The sequence below is a fragment of the Lactuca saligna genome, chromosome 1, assembly GCF_052625555.1.
Source record: "Lactuca saligna cultivar CGN05327 chromosome 1, ASM5262555v1, whole genome shotgun sequence".
In the NCBI taxonomy this organism is placed as follows: Eukaryota; Viridiplantae; Streptophyta; class Magnoliopsida; order Asterales; family Asteraceae; genus Lactuca; species Lactuca saligna.
Window position 1 is genome coordinate 62,967,961 of NC_136417.1, and position 26,519 is coordinate 62,994,479.

Consider the following 26,519-nt stretch of genomic DNA (forward strand, 5'->3'; position numbering starts at 1 on the left):
CCTACGCGGCGTGTACTCAGATTACGCCCAGCGTAATACCCAGTTTCTTTATCCAACACATTCAGGTCTTAATCGGTTAAGACTTGCATCCAAACTTCAGATCTGACTCCTCTAATAGGACTTAATCCATAAAGTTGAAACCTTTAAGCCTTTGCATGGTTGTAAAGGTCACTTTGTGCTCAAAACACCTTTCCTCTTTCCATAACAAGACTATAACTCATGCATGACACAAGATCCACATCCAAGACTAGATTTTTATGACTCCTTAACACATATTACACTAGAAAAGGTCATATCTAAGCTTATGGAGACTCTGTGAACATAAAGTCTCCAACTTTGAACCAAAAACCCAAAAAAATGGTCCAACAAGCAAAACTTATGAAGAACAAGGAAAGCTTTGAGCTTTTTACCTCAGAAAGGATCTGCAACCAATGTAGAACTCGGATCTACACTTGTTCTTCAACTTCTAGCTCCAACAATGGCTCCTTCTTCTCCTTCTTTACCTTGAAAAGATAACTCCAAGCTCAAAAACACACACACAAGCTAAAGCACGGATCTCAGCTCTTCAAGGACTCACTCAAGGGTGTAAGGTGGCTAGGGCAAAGGACTACATGTTCCTTTTATAGTGCAAGGCCAGGAATTAGGGTTTTACATCTGGGCCGGTTACGCCCGGCGTAACCTTGGGTACGCCCAGCGTACCCGGATGAACCCGCATACAAAATAAGCGCGCGAGTACATGCGGCGTACACCCCAGTACGCCCAGTGTACTCACCAAATCCACCTTTCAACTTTAAGGGACTTATTTTCCAACTCTCCAAAATAGAAGGGTCATGAAGCTAACATGGATTTCGGGATGTTACAAAAAGTAGTAAATAAAAATTCATAATAAGACTTACGGTCTTGCTTGTGATGACCAACACCTCAACCACCTGGGAGAGGTGGGTCCTAAGCTCCATTACCCCCGTGTCCACGACCCATAACCAGAACCATGGTATACACAAACAAAAGCAATATTTATGCGTTTGTTTAATTTTAATTACAATTAATTGTAATTTATGTAGGCAAAAGTTGTAAGTATTAAATAAATGGGTCAAAGATCCAACGAATCAATTTTTTTCATACGTTTGCTTTATTTATAGTAGGTGTACAAATATACGCATGATTAATGAAAAAAATTATTTCTTTTAATATGTTTAGCAATTAGTTTTTAATGAATAAAATATTAAATAAAGAAAAATTAATAATTTGGTATATCCATAAAAAAACATTTCTTACTATTGTATCTTTTTATATTTTTCTTATTTATAACATTTTTGTTTTTTTTTCAATGATAGCATTGTACTTTAAACAATTATATTATGTTATTGTGATGTTCTCTTTTAACGTCGGGATTAAAAAATATATTTTTTTTATTTATAAAATTGTATAAATATGTTGCAAGATTATAAGTTAATTTAAAGATTATAAATTAACTATAGAACTTATTGGTTAATTTGGGGTTAGCTTGGGAACAAACTAGAAATTTTCTAGTATTCGTATATAAGTTTTTAAACAATTTTATAACATTTTTTTTGTGTTTTTTTCCCAATTATAACAATAATTTATTTTTATTGTTTTCAATTATAGCATCTTGCTTATACAAAAACCAAATACTTTCACATAATACATAAGAGCATGAAATTCACATACTTTCACATACATATACCACATATACACCAAATACAAATACATCCACATACACACATAATAACATCCTACTTAAACCAAATACACATACTTTCACATATATATATATATATATATATATATATATATATATATATATATATATATATATATATATATATATATATATATATATATATATAACATCCTATTTATACCAAATACACAAATTTCACATTCATTTACCACATTTACAACAAACATACATACATTCACATACACACACAATAACATCCTACTTATAACAAACACATAATTTCACATATATATAGATAATAACATCATATATACTTCTACCAAATACTCATATACCATATATACATCAAACACACATACATTGCAATATATACACCAAATTCACGTAGATTCATACAAATATCAAATATACATACATATGACAATTTTCACATAATTGATACAACTACACATAGCTTGCAATTAAACTTAAATTTCACAATAAATTGAAATAATAGAACCTGTAGTGGCGGAAATCAACGAATATGTCCCCGGAAAATTTGGTTTTCACCCGAAAATACCCTCACCTATAAACCCAAAGACAACAATACCAAAAACACTAAAATTGAAAAATAATTTGCAATTTATCATCAAATGAAGCTAGAAATCGAAGTTAACATACAAAGACAAATAGATATAAGAACTTCAACTTACCTTTCTTCCTGAGCTGGAGCTAGAAATCGAGACTTAACCCGTTTAATTGAAGTCGTAACCACCCTTTACCCCTAATCTCACAATGTGGGGAGATATCTTGTTGGAATCAAGGAATCGATAGCAAAATGGGGCACACCGATTGGAAGAGTAGCAGCGTCACAGGAAGCAGATGGAAAACAAGAAGCCAAAGAGCAGATTGCGTCCGTTTTTTCCTTTTTATCTGTGATAGCCTTTAGCGGCGACAATTTACGCTTTACCGGCGACAAGAATCAACAGCGATGACTATCTGGAGGGAAGGGTACCACGTCTTTTTTTAGACCACTATTAATGACGACTTTTTAGACTTTTAGTGGCGACACGAATGTCGCCGGTATTAGGTTTGTGTGGATAAGAGGCCCCAAACGTTAGATTAGATACTCGATTGAATGGCTGAGATCTATTAGAAGGGGAAAAATGGGGATTCGAGTGAGAAGCCTTTACCGGCGATGAAGGCTTTTAGCGGCGACAAATGGTAGAGTCGCTGCTAAAAACCCTCGTCGTAGGTAATTGTGTCGCGGCTAAAGGCGTAGTTTCTTGTAGTGTGTAGTGTTGACAATATTAGGATTACATAGCATTAAAATGTAGTAGGGTATGTAACTAAAAACTGTTAATATTTTACCCAAATATATATAAATTATATTTCATATTTGTTTTAGTTACTAGTGACAGATTGATCGATGTATGTATTTGGTATTAACTGGAATTTATTTCTTATTAATATAGAAGCATATAATATAACTAAAATGATGACATATTTGATGGTGAAACTTATAATAACCAAAGATTTTGCATAGATTTCCTAGTAAGAATTGGTGTACGAGGTGACCTGATATGTGTTTCAAAAAATCCTCCTTCTAATCGTAGTATTCTAGTCAATGTGGCATAGAGTTTACTTAAGTCCTTTTAAATGTGAGTCATGTAGGTGACCACATGTGATTCAAAAGTCCTTTAATTTTAAATGTCAGTCAAAAAGCCGGCCTTTAATTAACAATGATCAGATATGAGATATCCCTAAACACATGAATATATGAAATTCAACTTCCACAAAACTAATGCATCTCTTTGATGCATATATTTTTTGGAATCAATAATCAACACATAACTATGATCACATTCACATAAGTGCAAGAAAAACTACCTTTTTATTTAGTGATTCACCAAGAAGTTTTCTAAACCATCCACCATATTCAACAAGACCTAAATGGATGTTTATCCCATCCTTATCTTATTCTCCATTGCCATATTCTTTTTATTGTCAAGTTCTGCTGCGGTCGATACACTATCTGCAAACCAACGAATCCAAGATGGCAACACCATTGTTTCAGATGGTGAGATGTATGAACTAGGGTTTTTTAGCCCCGGAATGTCCAAGAATCGTTACCTGGGGATATGGTACAAGAAGATTTCAACTGGTACAGTTGTGTGGGTTGCTAATAGGGAGACACCAATCAGTGATACATCTGGGGTGTTTGAAGTCAGTAGAGAAGGAAACCTGTTGATTCTCAGTGGTGATAATACCTTGATCTGGTCATCCAACTCAACTGTATCTGTCGGGAATAGTAATCCGGTGGCACAGCTTCTGGACACCGGAAATCTTGTCCTGTGGGATGAAAGTAGCAGCAAAGAAAATCCGATCTGGGAAAGTTTTGACTATCCTGGTAACACACTGCTACCAGGAATGAAATTCGGGAAAGATTTGGTAACAGGAAGAGAGAGGTATTTAACATCTTGGAAAAGCCTTGATGATCCTTCTACAGGTCTTTATAAACACTATTTAGACACAAATGGGTATCCACAGCTATTTGAAGAAAAAGGTCGGGATAAACACGCAAGGCACGGACCATGGAATGGTCTTGGGTTTAGCGGGTTTCCTACGGAAAACACTAATCCAATTTACTCCGTAGAGTTTGTTGTCAACGAGATGGAAGTTTATTATAGATACAAACTTAAGAGTTCAGTTGTTCAAAGAATAATATTGATGTGGGATGGCATCATACTGCAGTTGAATTGGATTGAGCGAACCCAAGAATGGGTCATGTATAGAAACATAGTACTTGATAACTGTAGTCGTTATGGACCCTGTGGTCCTTATGGGATCTGCCAACCCAAAGGAAATCCTCCTTGCAGTTGTATGAACGGTTTTGAACCAAGAGTTCCAAAAGAATGGAATGAAGGAGACTGGTCGAGTGGGTGTCAACGTAAAAAGCCTTTGGATTGTGGGACTCCGCATGATGGCTTCCAGAAAATTTCAGGAGTGAAATTCCCAGACACACGAAGATCATCGTACAATATAAGCATGTCCCTTGCAGAATGTGAGATGACCTGCATAAAGAATTGCTCATGTACAGCTTATGCAGATTTAGATATCAGAAACGGGGGGAGTGGATGTTTGCTATGGTTTGATGAGTTGATGGACACCAGAGAGTATGATGACCATCAACAACTTTACGTAAGAATAGCAACCTCTCATCAGTTGGTTTATCGGTTAACAGGTACACATTTTTATCTATCTATATAATTAATAACATCTCCAATGTAACGTTTTGTTATTGTGTAGCTTTTCTATCATTTGTATAAATCATTGAAAACTTGATGTTGTTCTTAAAAACAAATTTCAACCACTTATGAATATCAAAAGTGCTTATTGTTTTTTTTAATGTTTTTCTCAGATATTTATTAATAACATTTAATTATACACACTAACCATATTATATCTTAAATCTTTGTTATTCTTTAACTGGTTAATCTATTTTATTAAATATACAAAATAAAACACTAAATATAGTGAAATAGCTTCAAATGAAAACGCTAAATAAAATGAAGACGGCAACACACTATTTTTATGTTATTATTCTGTTACCAAGCTTACATATATTATTTGATTTATATCATTATTCAACAATGCATATATGAATAATCATGTGCTAATATTCACACTAGAAATTATTACAAATAAATATATGAATACCCATATTTTAATATTCATATTAAAATATATTAGAATAATATATATATATATATATATATATATATATATATATATATATATATATATATATATATATATATAAAAGTTATAGCAGAATAATAAAAATATATATTATTAAGAAGAAGTTGTCAATTAAATGTTAATCGATCATAAGCGTATATTATAAAACATTTTGTGCATAGGAAGAAAATTTTATTAACTTAAAACAAGATTTATGATTGGAGATGATTTGTGATAGTAGGTTTTGTTAAATAAAAGTTAGTATGAATGCGTCTATACATACATATATACCAAGCATGAGATACCAATTGTGGTAGTTTATATATCAGCTTCGGCATCAAAATCTGCGACTTTAAGGTGGTTGTAAAATGATTGCATGGTGTCTGTAGAGGTGTTGCAAGGAGACAGTAGGGGTGTCAATTCTCGAAATGAACCGTGATACGACAGGAAACCAACACAAAGATAAATGAGGCTGGATTGAAGTTTTGTGACTCATTTACTAAATAAATGAGAGAGTAACGACTAATAAGTAAATTTGTGATATTTAGACTTTTTTACATGACCTACGAACTCGATTTTGACCCACGAACCTGAATGTGATTCTTGAACCCAAATTTGACCCATGAATTCGAACGTGACTCACGAACCTGCGAACATGTATAATTAAATGGGTTATATGGGTTGATCTGCTAATGACTAATCTGAGTTAGGGTTGAGCAAGGTGAGACAAATATTTATATGGGTCATGCCCGAGTTGAGCTTTTATGACCTGCCAACCCGAACACAACATGATTGACACCCATAGGAGTAAGATTGCAAGGTAATCTTGTAAAGTACGGTTTCAGGGTAAGCATGTAGAATCTACTATATGGCAGATCAGTATCCAACATTCTGCAATTGTGGAGCTCAATGAGGAAGGTTGTGGTGTCTAGTATACCATAGTTTTGGTGCTCGAGCAATGGGACAAACAATCGACGTCATTTTGTTTCTATAAATATAGTTTTGTTATATGAATGTAACCCTAATGTACCAACGTAGAAAGTGTGTGTGATGAATTTTTTTAATTAAAAATATCTCTAGTTTGTGCATATTCGTAGCTAAATTTCTTTATGCGAATGAACCACGTTAAATTGTGTACTTTATTTTTTCGCATATCTATTTTTCTTGTGTGATCCCACTTATTGGTTTATCGAAGTGCTTAATTCTTAACACTTAGGGTATTATCAACAACATGAATTTGGAGAGCAATAGGATTTAGAAGATGACGGTGAGTTCACCATTTCTTCCACTCATAAGTTAATTGACAACAAGACACTTGAGCATAACAAGTTGTCTACCTATTAGATTAAAAGCAGTTCGGGTAAGGCCAATCTCCTATTTTGGATAGCACAAGTGGGGCGTCTAACTACTAGATTCAATTTCCTTAGAAGAAGGATCAATCTCATATCGATGTTACGCTCAAATTGTCAAACAAAATATGAAGTAGACAAACACTAATTCCTCTGACCGGTGTTATCGAGGCTTAAGACATGCCTAAAAAGAAGATCGGTATTGCTTGTATTGGTGTAGGAATGATAAGATCTTCAATGACAAAGTGAAAAGCAGTAAATTTTATTTAGTGAGATGCAACTTTTATCTTTTTACTATATTAGGAGTCGAGCTGAGAAGGCTTAGAATTTAAATTCAAGCAATTGGTGTATAAGTCCCAATCTTCTCTGTAATTCGGTTGTCATTTGTGTTCTTGAATTGGAGATAAGTGAAAGTAAAATTTAATATTTTATTCTTTCTCTCCAAATCCTTCCAAATCGGAAGGAAAGTTAGTATTAAAAGTGATCATTCAATTTCTTTCCAATTCCTTCCATATTATTAATTTAATGAAATTCAAGAACACCAGTTTATTTTACTTTCTTTTCACTTCCATAAATTTTCTTTCTTTTCCCTTGTTAAGTTGAACTCGGGAACGAGATGTTAATGTCAAAAAGAAATTCCAAAAGTGATTCCATTGATACATCATAAACTATTTTACACATACTTTTAGCTATTTGAAAAATTAAAATACTTATTTAATCAGCACATTAATTTATTATTTAATCTGAACAAAATATAATCTAATAATAGAATTTTAAAAAATATATTATATTCAAACACTAAAAGAGTAATTATTTATTACTAATATTACAAAAACTTATAATAAAGGTTTTTAATATAAATATTAATAAAATTTATGTATAAATCATTAGTCTAATATCTTAAATATCAACATAATTATAATTATTTTTTATGTATAATCATTAAAGTGAGTTTATTTATAAATCCTTAAATTTACAAATGTATACTATGGATATATAAATTAATAAATAGTTAAGTTATTTTGAATAAATAAATATTTACATAAATTAAAAATTAAATTAATAAAATAATGTACCAATAAATATATATATATATATATATATATATATATATATATATATATATATATATATATATATATATATATATATATATATATAATGTAACAATATAATATAAGTCAACAAACGAGTGATGAACTTCGCAACTAGGCTTTCAATATCGGCAAATTGTGGTCATACTCATACCATGTCATTTCGCAAAGGTACATTGAAAGATTATTTGCAAGATTTGTGTAACAACCAATCATATCGAGTTAGGAACAAAAGCTTACAACCATTATCTTGGTTTGTATGCATTTAGTTTTTGATACTTTAACCATTATGTTTTAATTGAAACATCATTCACTATTGTATCATTAGCAGAGAGCAAATCCGGCTTCAACCAGAAGAACAGAGTACTCACTCTGGTGCTGTCAGTTTTTTCAGTTGCAGTGCTTCTATCTACGGTGGCATATGCTTGTAGAAAGACGAAGAAAAGGCTTCACAGGAATGGACGAGGTAACACGACAAGTCTTTTCTTATGTTTTCTGAAATGAAGCATTAACAAGAAGCATTAACTATACAACTTTCTGAGTATGAGTTTTGAAAGGTTAATGTAATCAAGAGAAATTGACAATGAACATATCATCTTGTAGGAAACTACTGGGCGCATATCCTTGATAGGGATCACACCAGTGTTCAGATAGAAGACCTTGATGAGCTACCTTTTCTTAGCCTGCATAACATATCTAAGGCTACAGATAACTTCAGCATTGATAATAAGATTGGAGAAGGTGGCTATGGTCCAGTTTATAGGGTAACAATTAAATATGCAATATTTGTCAGCATATCATGAAAAACATATGACTTTACGTGAATATATTTATGATCATAAGCTTTGATATTTATCTTTTAGGGTGTGTTGGAAGACGGACAAGAAATAGCTATAAAGCGGCTCTCAGAAACATCCAACCAAGGGCTTGATGAGTTCAGGAATGAAGTCATTTGTAGTGCCCAACTTCAGCACCGGAATCTTGTGAAACTCCTTGGATACTGCATTCATGGAAATGAGAAGATTCTGGTTTATGAATACTTGGAAAACAAAAGCTTGGACTCATTTATATTTGGTTTGACTTTCTCTAGCTAACTAGTGCTTCACCTTCTCACTCTTTTTTAAAATTGATGTTAAATTATGTTGGCAAATTTTCATATATCGGACAGATGACACCATAACTTCCATGCTTAACTGGCCTCAGCGCTTAAACATTATCCATGGTCTGGCTCGAGGTATTCTTTATTTACATCAAGATTCTCGCCTCCAAATCATCCATAGGGATCTCAAGCCAGGTAATATCTTACTGGATCTGGAAATGAATCCAAAAATATCTGATTTTGGTCTTGCTCGGAAGTTTGATGGAAATGATGCCATCGACGTGACAAAGAAGGTGGTTGGAACATAGTAAGAATCTATAAAACATTGTGAACTTTATTAATGTTAACATGCCTTTCACAAGAAAGGAGGAAAATACAAACAAACAAGAAACATTGTTTCTAATATGTGTTTGCTCATTGAACTTGGCTGCAGTGGTTACATTCCTCCCGAGTATGCAGTACATGGGCGTTTCTCGATAAAGTCGGATGTATTTAGCTTTGGTGTAATTGTTCTAGAGATCGTGAGTGGGAAGAAAAACCGAGGGTTCTCTCATGAAGCTCATAGTGAAAACCTTCTTGGACATGTAAGTTAAGTTGGTAGACTAATGCCTACTATCTGGACTAGAAACTAGTGTTGTCTTTAACATCAACTTCAGAATACTCATATGAAGTTTGGTGTCATTCAGGCATATAGACTCTATAAAGAAAACAAGTCCATTGAACTTATGAGTCCATCTTTACAAAAATCATGTGTTGTCTCTGAAGTACTACGATCAATACATGTCGCATTATTGTGTGTGCAACATCATGCAGCGGACAGGCCAACTATGTTATCAGTTGTATTGATGCTGATTAGTGATGGTGAACTGCCTCTACCTAAACAACCAGCTTTTTTCTTGGAAGAAGGTCACCGTGAAGATGAATCAGTTTCATCACTCCAAGATTACATGATAACACTATTGTATGCTAGATAGAAAGCATATGCCTATAAGCCAAATGTACATATATATTACATGTTGTCTAAGTTTTTTCTGTAAATCAGTTCACTTGACAGCTTTATGTTTTCAATCACTTTGTAGTAATATTTGGACCAGTATATCATGAAGTTCATTTTCAGCATGCAACATAAACAAATAAAACTTTGAACTTTCTGATAGACATCAAGATAAATCTTACATATTTGGGACACTACACAGCTAATTTATGTGAGATTGCAAAACAATCCCACCAGCACATCTTCATATCAAGCTGATATCAACATATAGATGCCTATTTGTCAAATATCCACACTTTTAGTTGAGAAAATGTACCTTGGTAAATGTTAGTCTCACAAGTTGTGAAACAACTCTTCAGTTCACTTTCCTTGTCAACTATAAAACTCAGACATTTTACCATTTCAATTATTTATAACGTATAATTAACTGTGGTTAGTGGTCAGTGTGTGCGACCGCATAGGTTAGGGCCTGAAATTCGAATGATTTACTTATTAATCTTCATATATATGCAAGTTGTGTTTTATTTAGTCCATAAAAGTAGTGTAGCTAGAATGTCTTGGGAGCTTCCTTTCGATTTAATCCATGCAGGTTTGATTCTTGTTTCCAGTGACGAATCTAGAATAGAAAAGCAGGTGATTCTTAATATAAGTAAAGCGAAATGACAAAAATATTTATAGCAGGGCAGGGTGGGTTCAGTAAAAAGCGGCACCGTTCGAACACCTTAAAAACCAGTACAAAGTGGCCTACTCGACCCCTAAAATCGGACTTTTACAATATATATATATATATATATATATATATATATATATATATATATATATATATATATATATATATATATAAGGGTTATTTGGAAAACTTAAAAAAAACCCTAAAAAATCATAAAAATCATAAAAATACATAAAAAAAAATACTTAGAAGTCACATAACTTTTTTTTTAATTTTTTTATGTCAAAATCGCTACTTTTTTATCAAAACCGCTGAAAAAAATCAATTTTTTTATAAAAAAAAAAAAAATTGGTTTTTTTTTTTCCAAATTTGTTTCAGCGAATCTATAGTAAAAGTAGCGATTTTTTCATAAAAAACTCAAAAAAAAAGTTTTGTGATCTATAAGTATTTTTTTATGCACTTTTATGATTTTTAGGATTTTTTTTAAGATTTTTTATGATTTTTTAAGATTTTATATATATATATATATATATATATATATATATATATATATATATATATATATATATAGTACAAATGAGTTTCTTTTCATTTTAGAAAGTCTTCTTGCAACTACATATTATTACAGCCAATAATGTATTTTTACTAGTTTGAGTAGAGATATCCGAATTATAATATCAAATAACTACCACTTTTTATCTTTGTGTCCAATTTGGAATAGGTTTTGATAAAAAATTAATTAACCATATTCTTTGCAAATTTAAGTAAAACATTCCATCATTTCTTATATTTATTTGTATCTTATTTGTCTAAATACTAAAAGGTAGGTCCTAATTTTTTTTCAAGGTGGGTCATAATTTTTTTATATACATATATGGTAAATAAAATTTAAAAATTAGGTGGGTCCTAGGACCCACCATGATACACCATAGTTTCGGCCTTGCTTGTTTCATCCTCTCTTTTTTAATTTTTTCTCCTCTACTAAAAAAATGCATTTAGGGACCAATTTTTATTTGCACACTGCCTTCAAAATCAATGCACCAGTTCTCCGATGGTGGTTAAGGGTTTCATATACTAAAGATTATAAGAATATATAGTTTAATTGTACATAGAGTGGGAATACTAACTAAACCTTCGATACTTGGGTCTTTTCTTTTGCTAGAAACTAAAGTAAAATGGAAGTAAATCCAAGCGCTTTATGTCAATGCACACACAAGGTTTTGTTGAGAATGAATAGTATAAATATGAGATAGGCAATGGTTCGTCGATGGAGGGTCTTTTAAAATATATGTTTGCTACTAGCCCTTAGACACCCATGTTGCAAATCAATCCATTGGAGATGGTCGCACCCAACGTCCTTCGCCACCTCATCATCGCGAGGAATAACATTGATTTGATGTCTGCCACTCCACATCCCTCTTTATTCGAAGATTTAGTTTTCTTATTGTAATAGGCAAGAGGATGTATCATCGAGGAGACACACGTAGATGTGGGTTGAAAATGGTCTAAAATTGGAAGTAATCTTGTAACAAAATCATTTATTCGCCATAATTGATTTTTCACCCTTTTGCTTTTCCATTTCAAGAGGGTCTCATTCATGGTCGCGTGCTGGTCTATATCGTTTTGAACTTTAACAGTTTCGTGCTATGTGGTATGGTGTGCTTTGTTTGGGTCATTTATGTCCTCGGGTTCTTTTAGCTTATTCTTGTTCTTTGGGCTTTAACTTTCGAATATACTCGGTCCATGATTGCTTCAAGGGTATCATGTCTTGGATTTGTTCCTTGTATTTCATGAGTTGTTTGTGGTGTTCCTTCATGTTTATTGATCACTTCTGAGTTATTTGTTTGTCGAGATCTTGGAAAAGGAATAGGATTGTGATACATTCCCTATCCTCATCAAACTCAACCAGAATTTCATATAGAAATAGAGGACTTGTGATTAATGAGAGAATGCAACTTAATTTACTCTACACGAAATTAAATTATATCAGTCAAGATATAGTTACTATGGGACGGAATTACGATGAAAAAAACGTTAGAAAATAAAGAGAAGTATAGTGTAATTATAACCAAAATTCTTGGATATCATTGTGGATCGTGTAAAGTCACTTAACTTGATCTATATTTCAGGACTAGCTATGGGTGTCCCAAAATCATATGCAAAATAATCCACAAGAAAGCACTTCAAATCTTAACCCTAAGAATAGGAATCAAATACTAAATACATGTATAGGATTTTCAAGATCTTGGCAGAGCCCAAAATAGTTTGTATGCTTCGTGTATATATACTACAGTACTCGTAAATGGACAAGCATGACGAAAATAGCAATTTTCTAGAAGTTACAGAATAATTGAATAGTTATAGCCGGTTCCAATGATGGTTAGTCTCAATGCAATTGTGGTTGGCTTTGTCAGCTTCAAAATGACTTCAGCCAACAATTCATGATGACTGCGTTCAATCCTAACACATCAGCTCTAAAACAACATGTTGCTTACTTTTGTCTATTTTTTCCTATTTTATTGGTCCTTAGAGAATTTATTTGGGTTTTGGGACCACTGCAAATCTAAAACCTCGCTTTTAAATATAAAGGTGCACCTAAAAATTATAACTACATTTTTCTAGATGATATACTTTTGTAATCTAAAATGACTGACAAGTATATAGCATCACATGTCAACCCAATAAAATACATATTTACAAAGAATAAGTTGGGTATTACTACAACCCTTACATTCAAACGATCTTTAAAGATGTCATTCATTCATGTAATGAATTAGACGTTCCTTGTCAAGAATCAGAATAGATCTGATGACACTTCCCAAGCTCTGATACCATTTATTAGGAAGTAAAGTGGATAACTCACTAAACCACACACACACACACACACACATATATATATATATATATAAGGACAAAGTATTTACGTATTTCAATTAAGGTGACATGTGTGTCAACAGACAATAGGGAGTATTCTTATTCCGAAGTTCTCAAACAAAGATTGCAAGTACAATTCAACAGAGATCCATCCTACTCACTAGAATTCAAGATACTCAAAGATACCAAATGAGGGACTAGCATACATCCCTATTTATAGACTATGGATCCAACTTAAAACCCTAATGAGCCAACCCCATTAGTCCATAGGTCAATAAAGGTATCAACCAATCATATGTCGTCATGCATATGCTTCTAGAACCTTCACCCTTGAGAGATGTGCACGACCACCAACCATACACCTATGACGCCATCACCATGGTAGAAGCACCTTCTTACCAAGATCACCTTTAGAACCAAGTAGAAATTTTTTACAACCATGAGTACCTTTAGAACAACAGAACACATTTTTGTACATCGAGGAGCACCATTGCACAAAGACAGCATATATGTACAACCAGGAGAACCTTTAGACCAAGAGAGCATCTTTGCATTACCATGAGCACCTTTGCCAAACCAGGCTTACTTTTATGTCAGAGTGTTCCATCTTATGTGAGAATGATTCAATGTGATCCTATATGCTCCAACTTTGATTCCAAATTCAAAAGTTATATTTAAAAATTCACAATCTTGTCAACTAAGGAGCTAAACCTTCTCTTTACCCTTAGTAATTTTGCATGCACCTGAAATCTTAGCTAAATGGTAAAAATGAGAAAAAACAGATTATTGGGAAACAATTTTCAATTCCTTATACAACCCACACATTATATGCATATATGTTACACCCCAGCCGAAGCGGCGCAACACGCCGGGTTGTGCGACTAAGTTCATGGATTACATTTAAAATGAATATATAGCTCATGCACAACAATAAAAAAAATAGCATTCGTGTTCCATCTTAATATTTGAATACAAGATTTTTACAGATAATAATTTGTTGGATTAGGTATCTAAGCCTATACCTATAATTGATATGTACTTAATTTGATAGTATCATGGTCCTTTTGGGTTGCCTTCACACTGACAACTAGACAGGATGTGTAACGCCCCGTTCTTAAAGTATCTAATTATGAGTCCCTGAGGTTTAAGAGGAAGGGTAATTTTGGTCCTTTTACGGGAAATGGGTTTTATCCGAGAAGGTTTGGATTGGTGTGTGTGTTGATAGAAGCATAAGGCTTCTCGCCACCCTCGTGTGAATGTAAAGTTTATCGGGAGCGGGTTTAGAGTAGAGGAGTTACGACATTTCGAAGATAATATCGATTGTAGCTCTTTAAGGGAAAAGTGGAAAGGGAAGACCAAGTGAAGAAAATAGGGACACACTGGGTACGCCCAACGTAGGCTGGGTTACGCCCAACGTAATTGGCTAAATGAACACGGGTGCATGGTCGAGTACGCCCAGTGTACTAGAGGTACGCCCAGCGTACTCTCAGAATCCTGAAAACCCTAATTTTAAGGCAACCACTATATAAAGAACATAAAGGCTTCCTACTTAGCCTCCATAATCACTCTCTTAACCTCAGAAACCCTAGATAGTCGTCCCACCTCCATTTTTGGGTGTGTTTGGTCTTGGAAAGCTTATTTTGGCAAAAGAGAAGCTAGAAGAAGAAAGGAGAAGTTGTCAAAGAAGGAGAGGAACGATTGGAGCTTATAGATCTGGAAAGACATCATCCTTTGGAGCTTATTTGAGGTATAAAGCTTCTTGATTGACATTCATATTGTGTAGATCTATGTATTGTGAAGCTTTGACACCATTCTTGTCCCAAAAGTCCTCATCTTGTTGCATGCTTCGAGTTGGTCAAGATTATTTGTCCTTTCAGACCTTAGAAGAGGTCTTGAGTGAGAAAAATGATGTCCTAAGGGATGTGGTTGTTCCATGTGTGAGATAAGTAGGTCTTACTGGATTAAGAGCTTTATGGACGTCGCAGGTGATAAAGTTTGAGACTTTATGGATCCTAGGCATATTTAGCCTAAGGATTTGAAGTTTGGGCTTAAGAGCTTAAGCCATTAAGATGTTATGTGATAAAGTTGAGCAGTGAGGTTACGCGGTTGAGTAGTGAGGTTACGCCCCGCGTAACCTATGAGTACGCCTAGAGTAGCGGGCGAGTGCCCCGATCCCATTTTGCGAACATCGGTGTACGCCCAGCGTATCAAGAAGGGTACGCCCAGCGTACCCCCCTCTGTGGCATTGTCACTTTGGGCCTTATAGTTTGGGCTGATATTGGGCTATTGGATTTATGGGCCATGACTGGACATTATGGATAGAGTATTTTGGGCCCAATTATTATTATGGACCTTGGATCTAGGCCCATTTGGTGAGGGGGCCCAATTTAGTAAATTGGGCCAATATTGGGCTTTATAGAAGATTTGGACTTTGGCCTTGGCCCAATAAGTGGATGTATGTTTGGCCTAATGATTATTTTGTTATGATGGATAGTTCGGGATTTTCGGTGAGTCGGTGATTCAAGAATCTGCTTCTTCAGTTCAGAGTTTCGGCAATCGCGAGGTGAGTTATCCTCACTATATCAACAGGGTCTAAGGCACCAAGGCCGACCCTTTATCGGATTGTAATTCGGGTATCGTTGTTATGTTGTAGCCTTGTTATGTTTGCATCCAGGTATTAGGATGGTATATGCTAGTGACCTGTTAGGTCGGTATCCTGTTTAGAGTATGTTATGATACGTGATCTGCTAGATCGGTTTGATTGAATGTGAATTGTTATATGATTGTATGTTTATGTGCACATGGTTATTTGACTGGGGTTGGGTTGAGGCGGGACCCGCTTTGTGCTGTAGGCTAACATACTCAGGGTGGACCGGTTATTCTGAAGGCCCATCGAGCGGTCCGAATAGGCTGTAGGCCCCACGAGGGCGGACCAGACGTGCTGAGGCTTGGAAAGTGGACCAGGCCAACTGAACGCCTGATACGGGTGGACCAGTCATACTGTAGACTCAGAGAGTGGACCATGTGGGTTGAAGGTCCGGTGCTGGCGGACCAACCACACTGCAGACTCAAGGGACATGACTAGACTCGGACGGTGGACCTGGTGGACTGAAGGCCCAATACGGCGGACCAGTCACACAGTAGACCTGATATGCATGGCTGTTCTGTTATTTGTTATGATATAACATGTTATCTGTGTATGGTATATGTGGTTGGTATTTTGGGGGTATTTAACTAAGCTTTCGGGCTTAAAGTTGTGGTTTAATGTTTTTCAGGTTCTTCAGGAGACCGTGGCAAGACAAAGGCGTGATCGTACCGCTCCTCATGTTTATGTTTTATGTTATGGTTCTGGGAATACTCTGATAATAAATGTATTGAAAACCTTTTTGTAATAACATTATGAAAATGGGTTGTTTTTGAAAAGTTAAAATTTGTTGAAATTTTTGGTCATTACAAGTTGGTATCAAAGCCTTGGTTTGAGTGAGTTGGAGGAACATTCGTGTGAATCCAGCCTCAAATCAAGGAGAGTTTTTAAAACAGAATTTAAAATGGCTTTCAAAATAAGTAAAAGGAGGACGCGGAGGTACGATCAGCCGGAGCCAGTAAGTAACCCCAAAATACCGTACATGATATTTGTTTTCGAGCTTTGATAGAACAGCATGCTAGTACTAGGCTTGGGATCTTCAGGATTTCATGATAATGTTGCCTGTTTCATGATGCCTGCTAGCCTAGGGTTTCCTTCTGTATGAGATTTCTAGTGTTCCTCTAGGAGTGAGGATTGAGCGCTTGTTATGTATATTTGTCACTAGGGTGTTGTGGTAGTACTTCATCAAAATATGGGTAGGTGTGGAAGGTAGTATGGGCCCGTACTACTGAAAGCACAGGACCCATACACGTATCAAGGAACCCATGACCTCTAGGGTTGAGTTGGGAGTTGGTTCCTGGGTTAGTGGGAAGTATCTGAGATTGTGTGGTGTTTTTCAGTATGGTGGTCACGAGGCATGCTAGGAGCGGATCCGGGTCAGGATCGAGAGCAGGAGAGGGAGGTCAAGGCGGGTCAGTACCACCCGAGGTTATTGGTCAGATGAGCACAGGCGAGTTAGATGCTAGCATTCGTGAGATCCTGCATGATGAGGTTGTTGCGTTGTTCCGGGCCGAGCTGCCGGAACTGTTTGGGTCAATCAAGACCACCATGGTGGATTATTTTGATGAGCGTTATGAAGCTCTCACAGAGACGACTGCCGCGGCAGCTACAGTAGCTGTAGCAGCGGCAGGGGGAGGAGCTGGTAGAGGTTTCCAGTATCGGGACTTCGATAATACGAAGCCCCCTACTTTTGATGGAGTTTAGGACCCGATTGTTGCTATGAGATGGTTATCAGACGTGGAAGGGTATTTCTTCACGTGTTCATGCCCCACTGATCAGAGGGTGAGGTGTGCTCTGAACCTGTTGAGGCTTGGGGCGAAGGATTGGTGGAGATTGACCACGTGGTCATATTCGGATGCACAGAGGCCTGGGGTTTCAATTGTCCTTATACCCGCTTCTACTCGTCGAGTTGGGCCGTCAACTCGACGAGTTCTTCTCTGATATGAATGACACATGAAAACTCATCCGACTCGCCGAGTTGATGAACAACTCGTCGATTCCACCTTCATATGATGAACAAGTTCTGTCCTCGACTCGCCGAGTTGATGAACAACTCGTCGAGTTCTAAGAAGATTGCCTTGGACTCGCCGAGTCCGTTCATGCACTCGCCGAGTCCCGTGAACTTCCAGAACAATGGCTTAGTCTAGAACGTTGGGTCACTCCCTGGGACCATCCTGAAACCTTTCCACACTCAACTGGGTCCTTAAGACCCTCAACTGATACGGAACAGAACCTTGGACTCGTCGAGTTGATCACATTCACTCACTGAATCTTCGATTTCTGATGTACACCCTTGATCAAAAGGTAGATCTATGCTTCTACAATCGATCTAGCATGTAAAGTTACAACCTTTACGTGCTTGCATGGGACTTTAAGCTCAAAAGGTCCTAAAACAAGCTCTCACAATGCATGGGGCCTTCTTTGAGTGCAAAAGCTACTCCTTTCTGCCTTGTAACCCCTCTAAGGACCTAGATCTGAAACATCAACCTCAAACCATGCTTGCAATCATGGTTGGTGACCAAAATGGCTTAGAAAAGCCCTAAAACTCCACAAAATGGGATCTATCAAAAGAGCAAGCAAGGTATAGACTTTATACCTTCTGAAGACTGCAATGATGCTCAAAACCGAATCCTTCTAGCCTCCTCTTGATCCTTCAAGCTTTTCCTTCCTTCCTTGGATCACAAAAGCACCAAAATCACTCCAAATGCCTTAGATTGCTTCAATAACGGCTAGGGTTTGCTATGGGGGTCTTCTGGGAGCAAATGGGACGAAGGAGGATTTTTTTTATTTGAAGTAGATCAAAGTTTTTATTTTCTAATAATGTACCTCAACTTTCTGATTTGATTTATTTTTTTTATAGTTATTTGCAGAGGACAAATGTGTTACTCTATTACCCCAGTTTGAAGAAAAGGATTATTATAGAAGCAATTTTATTTTTTGTGTATTATTTTGAATGAAATTTAAAAATATGTATTTATACACTAGAATATGAAAAATTGTCATTCTTTTGCTTAAAATTTCAAGCTTTTTAAGTTTTAGGACCTAATTTTTGTTGAATTGCACAGAGCCTTCGAAATCTTAGAGCCGACCCTGATTGTCACATGCTATATATAAAATTATCTAAACGTGAACCAGACGAAAAAGTAATTACTCTCGCATGTCATTTTCCCTTAATTATAAAAAATGTTCTTTATTAAAAATATAAAATACATTAATTATGGATAATATTTCTTATAATCAATACATTTCACGTGATAATACAATAATTAATCTTTTTATACTACATATTAAGATACTTAAGATACATGTTATAAAATCTATATAATTGACATTCACCTAGTTTTAGTACTAAAAATGACATCTAAACATTATCTCCGATCATGAAGCCTAATTAAATAACTGGTTTCAATTATTATTTTTTATGCCGACAAACATATGAAAAAAAGTGCAAGAAGACGCCGTGATCATACGGTCTTCATATATACCAATATATCCACGAAATGAAGGGTCAAGACTCTTCAATTAACACAAAATCTTTAATAAATGTTCATCTTTAGATCGCTCATGGGGATTTGATGAACCCATCTTCCACGTGTTCATCAACCCCTTAATATCTTCAACACACTCCTTCCAAGCTTCACAATCAAAGAACTTCTCTACATTTTCAATATTTTCCAATGGATTCTCTGCGTGTGCTCAATTGTTACTCTGCCACCAAGAATCCATCTCCTTTAGAAACCCAATCCGCAAGGGAATTCAGATTCCTCCGTCACCATAACCAGCAAAGAACTTTCCGGGTTGTGGGGTTTTCAAAGCCAAGAGTAGCTCCTCGTCGTGGCCATTATTTGGGATTTCAACATAAATCTTCTCCCATCGTTCGTGCCGTGTCCACCCAAACCAGGTTTCTTGTCGTTTCTTCACAATTTCGATATTTATTTGTGATAAATTCCCTTCATTTCTGTGTCTTACAACTATGAATGTATTGATGGTATTGATTCGGGCCATGAATTCTACTATTTCATCTTTACTTCGGTATATCATATGCTTACCTGATTATATCGATTCGTGTTTCTCTATAGCACATTACATGTTCGACAAAATGTCTAAAAGAAACATCAGAGAAGTAACTAACCTAACACCATGTGTTCTCCAGAGAAGAAGAAACAGGTGAAACAGGAATGAAGTCAAAAACCTCTCATGGAAAGGTCAACCTGACTCTCCGGCTAGACCATCAAGTCAAATTTGGTGAACACGTTGGAGTCTTGGGGTCCACAAAAGAATTCGGATCATGGAAAAAGAAGAAGCAATTAAATTGGACAGAGTCCGGTTGGATTTGTGACATGGAATGTAAAGGTGGAGAAACTTATGAATTCAAATTTGTAGTTGAACAAATGGACAAGAGTATGATTTGGGAAGGTGGTGAAAATCGTGTCTTGAAGTTGCCAAAATCCGGGAGTTTTGAGATGATTTGTCATTGGAATATGACCAATGAGCCCATAAAGTTGTTACCTATTGATGGAAAAGAATATGAGGTGGAAGTGGAAAGTGTAAATGAAGTTCAAGACAATAATGCTTCTTCTACAACAAGTCCTTTTGTGGAAAAATGGCAAGGGAATGAAGCATCATTCATGCAATCAAATGAACATGGGAATAGAGAAAAACAAAGACATTGGGATACTTCAGGGCTTCAAGGAGTGGCATTAAAGTTAGTTGAAGGTGACAAGAATGGAAGAAATTGGTGGAGAAAGGTAACTTTTTGTGTCCATTTTGGTCATTTTAGTGAATAGTGATTAACCCTTAATGTAATAATGTAATTTTTTTTTCTTTTTATGTCACAAAATTAAGCTTGAAGTTATTCGTGACCTTGTGGTTGAAAGTATGGATGGTGTGGATCGTTTGGATGCTCTCGTATATTCAGCTATCTATCTCAAGGTTTTGTGCTTATTCTGTATCATTGACTTTATTTGACCAAATGGTTCTTTGATTTTCTTAAAGTTTTAATCTTTTTTACAGTGGATTAATACTGGACAAATTCCTTGCTTTGAAGATGGAGGTCATCACAGGCCAAATAGACATGCTGAAATTTCAAGACTTATATTTAGGGAATTAGAAAGAATTTCTAGTAGAAAAGACACTTCACCACAGGTAATTCATACAATTTTGATGTTTTTCTTTCAATTTTTTACACCTATAACATATGTTTTTGTTTGATGATGTGTCAGGAGTTGCTTGTAATACGAAAAATTCATCCATGTTTACCTTCTTTCAAAGCAGAATTCACAGCTTCTGTTCCTTTGACTCGAATTAGAGATATTGCTCACAGAAACGATATTCCACATAACCTCAAGGTGATAATGTCATGCAAATTTGTGCTTTGAGGGTATTTTCGTCATTTTAACCTATCCAGGAATGTGTACATTTCAGCAAGAGATCAAACATACGATACAAAACAAGCTGCACAGATGTGCTGGACCTGAAGATTTAATTGCTACTGCTGCAATGCTTGAAAGAATCACTAAAAATCCAGGAGAATACAATGAAGCATTTGTTGAGCAGTTTAAAATATTTCATCATGAACTCAAGGATTTCTTTAATGCTGGAAGGTTAGTTATCTGTTAACTGTTATCATATTTCAATGGGACCCATAAATGATTGGACATTAATCACTTCAAATTTGCAGCCTTACTGAACAACTTGAATCTATTAAAGAATCATTTGATGAAAAGAGAAAAGAAAAGCTCTCATCATTCTTGGATTGCAAGAAGGTATTCTTTTTATTCCATATTATCATAAACAGAGGGGTAAAATGGTCATTTTGATTCGGTCCAAAAAGAAACTTACTTTGTGTGTACATCACTTTATCTTTTAATTAATTTTGAAGGTTGTGGATGAATTTTGTAGATCTTTTAATGTTTTTATAATTCTCTTCATATTTTATATTTTTATATATGATTTTGTAGGCATTGGATAATTTTCAAGGAACACCCGAAGTTTCAAAAGGAAATGGAGTAGAAATATTGATGAATACAATAAAATCATTAAATAGTCTTAGAGAAATAGTTACAAAAGGTCTTGAAAGTGGTATCCGAAATGATGCCCCCGATACTGCAATCGCAATGCGCCAAAAGGTCGTTTTTTTTTTGTGTGAAAAAAGACGTAAATGCCCTTCTCAGCCTTATGTTAAATTTTGTTTTCTCTTTTATAGTGGCGCCTTGTGGAGATTGGACTTGAGGACTATGCATTTGTTCTCATGAGCAGGTATCTTTTCTAAACTGAATAAACCGTCTGAATGAGACTAAATGACCATTTTACCCCTACATCTAAAAAACCAATTCCACAACCTTTATCTTTGTGTAATGCAATTGAAAATGATTGATAAAATGTAGATATTTGAATGCACTTGAAGCTGGTGGTGGGGCCCAATGGTTAGGAGAGAATGTGAATTCAAAAAATGTTGACTCATGGAATGACCCGATAAATGCTCTTGTTGTGGGCATTCGCCAGCTAGGATTGTCCGGGTGGAAATTACAAGAATGTAAAGCAATTGAAAGTGAACTTCTTGCTTGGAAAGAAAGAGGTTTATCAGAAAAAGAAGGTGCCTTTTCCTCTTTTTTCTTTTTTTTTTAAAAAAAAAATGATTTAACTTTGTTTGTAATAACAAAATAAGCATTGTTGTATTTGTTCTAAAGGTAGTGAAGATGGGAAAACAATTTGGGCTTTAAGGATTAAAGCTACATTAGACAGATCAAAAAGACTCATTGATGAATACTCCGAAGCACTTCTTCAAATTTTCCCTCCAAAAGTAGAGGTACCTTTTTACTTTTTACTTTTTACTTTCAGCTTTCAGTGTATATGACTTTTTTAACTTTTTATAAAAGTTACTTTTGTATTAAATTTGTTTCACAAGATTATTCTTGTTATGATTCTTGTAGATATTGGGAAAAGCTCTTGGAATTCCCGAAAATAGTGTACGAACATTCACTGAAGCAGAGATTCGATCCGGGTATAATGAGAACTTTTAATAACTAATAAAAAATATTAGATAATATAAAATTTCTAACTTTAATATTTTGGTGTTTAGAATAATTTTTCAAGTTTCCAAACTTTGCACGATGCTTTTAAAAGCGGTTAGAACTACACTCGGATCTCAAGGTTTTGACGTTCTTGTCCCTGGATTGGCTCATGGAACTTTAATACAGGTAAACTTATATAAAAAGAAATAATTAGACCTCATTTTTTTTATCTGATTATTATATTTGATATTTCTCAATCATGTTGTTTTTACCAGGTTGAAAAAATAGTACCAGGTATACTTCCATCATCTGTTACAGGACCTGTTATTCTTATGGTCAGCAAAGCTGATGGAGATGAGGAGGTTAGAATAGTCTTTTTCTTTCTACTCAATCACAACCCTTGGATCAAATTCATCTAACAACTACTGATGTTTCTAGAAGGCTAACTATTTTGTAACAACATGTGTAGGTGACAGCTGCAGGGAGTAATATTGTGGGAGTCATTCTACTCCAGGAGTTGCCTCATTTGTCACATCTTGGTGTGCGGGCCCGACAAGTAAGTTTATTATTATTATTATTATTATTATTATTATTATTATTATTATTATATTTTGTTAATATTGTGATTTGGTTGATCGTTTTATAGGAGAAAGTCGCATTCGTGACGTGTGAAGATGATGATAAAATCGCTAGTATCAAAAAGCTCGAGGGGAAATATGTTAGGTCAGTAGTGGAATCCTGGAATGGAATCAGGGATTCCGATTCTGCCGGAATCCAGGAACTAAAAATTATCTTATGTTCTTTTGTTTTGCAGGTTAGAAGCATCCCCATCGGGAGTCAATGTGATTCCGTCCACGGTGGAGGACGGAATTAGGGATGGCCCTGTGGAAGCTTCATCAAATGGGACTCCAAAAGATTCTGTTTCCAAATCCATCTACTCAAGTCAGGTAACACATAATAACTTTATTAACCCCAAAGATGATAAAATTTACATTTAATAACACCATGTGATGTTTCATTTGAAGGGTATTTCAAAGGCTGGAATCATACAACTTGCAAATGCAGATGTACAAACTTCTGGTGCAAAGGCAGCTGCTTGTGGTAGCTTAGCTTCTCTAGCTGCGGTTTCTGCTAAAGGTCAAAATAGTAAAACTAAAAATTTCCATCTTTTTTTTTTCTTCGTAAAAACGATGTTATTTTCATCGATTATGATTCAGTTTCTTGATTCAATACAGTTTATAGCGATCAAGGAGTTCCTGCTGGTTTTAATGTCCCAAATGGAGCAGTGATTCCTTTCGGCACCATGGAACTTGCAATAGAAGAAAACAAATCAAAAGAAGCTTTTGAATCATTATTAGAACAGCTCGAAACTGCAAAAATGGAAGGTGGAGATCTCGACAAGCTCTGCAACGAGCTTCAAAATTTGATCGCCTCCTTGAAGCTTCCGAATCGAATCCTTGAAAGTTTAGGTGAATTGTTCGAGGGAAACGCACGTTTAATCGTAAGATCAAGTGCTAACGTCGAGGATTTGGCGGGAATGTCGGCGGCGGGGCTATACGATTCAATCCCTAATGTCACGCTTTCAAATCCGGTCAATTTCGGGAACGCGGTTAGTCGGGTTTGGGCGTCTTTATACACGCGACGAGCGGTTTTGAGCCGGAGGGTCGCCGGCGTGCCACAAAAAGCGGCGACGATGGCGGTATTGGTTCAGGAGATGCTTTCGCCGGATCTCTCGTTTGTGCTGCACACGATCAGCCCGACGGACAACGATTGTAACTTGGTTGAAGCCGAGATCGCGCCTGGGCTCGGTGAGACGCTAGCCTCCGGCACCAGAGGAACGCCGTGGCGGATCTCTTCTGGGAAGTTTGACGGGGTGGTGAGGATGCTGGCTTTTGCTAATTTCAGTGAGGAGATGGTGGTGGGTGGTGTGGCGGATGGGGAGGTGCTCCGGTTGACGGTGGACTATAGTAAGAAGCCGTTGACTGTGAATTCGGTTTTCCGGCAACAATTAGGGCAGAAGCTTGGGTCTGTGGGGTTGTTTCTTGAACGGAAATTTGGGTGTGCTCAGGATGTTGAAGGATGCTTGGTGGGTAAAGATATATTTATTGTACAGACTCGACCTCAACCGTTGTAATGAGTTGTACTTTATGGTTTGGAGAGTGGAGACTCGATCTCAAATGCTGTAACGAGTTGTACTTTAGTGGTGATTATGATGTTAGAAAACCATAATGTTGATGTAGAATAAGCACAATGTGTGTAAAAATATCACATTAACCTTAATAAATGAGTTTGATTGGATTTCATTCTTGTATTTGATATGTTTTTGTTTGGGTTTGACATGTAAGATAACAGTGTAGCTTAAGAAGATTATGTAAGCAAAGGGGTGAGCATTTAGATCAGATCGGATCCACTTGACAGAAATTGATGGATTTTAAACCAAACTTGTTGAGAGCTTACATGGTTCTTGGACGCATCTGGACCAAACATGTCCGACTCTTGGATCGGATCGGTTTTGTAGAAATGGATGGACCTTAGACCGGACATGCAGATACTTATAAAGTTCAGGTTTGGTCCTTATGTCCAAATACTCACCCCTAGATGAGAGAGAATTAGTTGTCACTTATTAGACAAATAGACCATGAAATAAGATTGTCATTGAGAAACACAGGTGTGTAGGAAAATTTGTTCCATGGCATAAGAAATATAGGGCCTAGTAAAAGCAAGATATAGCATGGTACGGGTGAGGTTATGATAGTATGTGGTGTTTGTATATGAATCGCCTATGGTTGACTTCAATTTGGCATTCGTGTTAACTAGTGTATAAGATGGTGTACAAGAAGTCATGCTAGCACGTAGGGGCGTCTCTCAAGGGTGTGCGACATGGGCGACCATACAACCCATGTCACCAAGGGGGTCAAATTTTATTTTACATACACATATAGGTTTAAGTTTAGTGTATTCACGTTAGTTTTAAAGACGCTGATGGTAAAATACAAAAAGAAGCTAAATTGCTATCAAAGAATAAGCTCAGCGAATTTGAGTTATTGATATCAATAGTCCTTTGGTATCAAATACTATACACAATGAACTTTTTAGCAAAAATTTACAATTGGATGATATGCTTCTATTTTGATGTTATTAAAAAAGTGAATATTTTGATTGAGTTCTTCGAGGAGTTTAGAGATACAAGGTTCTCTAAGTCGCTTGTTGATTCTAAACAATCAAAAATGAATATTGATCTAATATTCCCTCAAAAGTGTCCTATTCATAGGATCAACAATTTGATGAGAATTCAAGCAATAAGAGAGTGTACATTCACCCTAGGAGAACTTTTATATTGATTACTTTTTTATATATTAT

At 35.7% G+C, this 26,519-nt stretch overlaps 2 protein-coding genes across 2 annotated transcripts; both read left to right on the top strand.

Annotated features, from left to right (window-relative positions):
• Nucleotides 1-3,634: 3,634 nt before the first annotated feature.
• Nucleotides 3,635-9,971, top strand: LOC144998765 (G-type lectin S-receptor-like serine/threonine-protein kinase At4g27290). Its single transcript, XM_078958496.1, has 7 exons — nt 3,635-4,925; nt 8,194-8,331; nt 8,469-8,629; nt 8,729-8,939; nt 9,034-9,271; nt 9,398-9,548; nt 9,651-9,971. Exons 1-7 carry the CDS (start codon nt 3,635-3,637, stop codon nt 9,936-9,938), a joined length of 2,478 nt encoding a protein of 825 aa, XP_078814622.1. The 3' UTR covers nt 9,939-9,971.
• A 9,657-nt stretch (nt 9,972-19,628) lies between these two features.
• Nucleotides 19,629-25,462, top strand: PWD (chloroplastidic phosphoglucan, water dikinase (ATGWD3)). The gene is made up of 19 exons (XM_078986593.1): nt 19,629-20,047; nt 20,300-20,894; nt 20,992-21,078; nt 21,160-21,291; nt 21,369-21,494; nt 21,571-21,749; nt 21,827-21,911; nt 22,107-22,274; nt 22,352-22,404; nt 22,533-22,741; nt 22,836-22,954; nt 23,079-23,149; nt 23,228-23,345; nt 23,435-23,521; nt 23,629-23,715; nt 23,806-23,882; nt 23,974-24,106; nt 24,185-24,296; nt 24,395-25,462. The coding sequence occupies exons 1-19, from the start codon at nt 19,824-19,826 to the stop codon at nt 25,291-25,293; spliced, it is 3,561 nt and encodes a 1,186-aa protein (XP_078842719.1). The 5' UTR covers nt 19,629-19,823; the 3' UTR covers nt 25,294-25,462.
• The last annotated feature ends 1,057 nt before the right edge of the window (nt 25,463-26,519 follow it).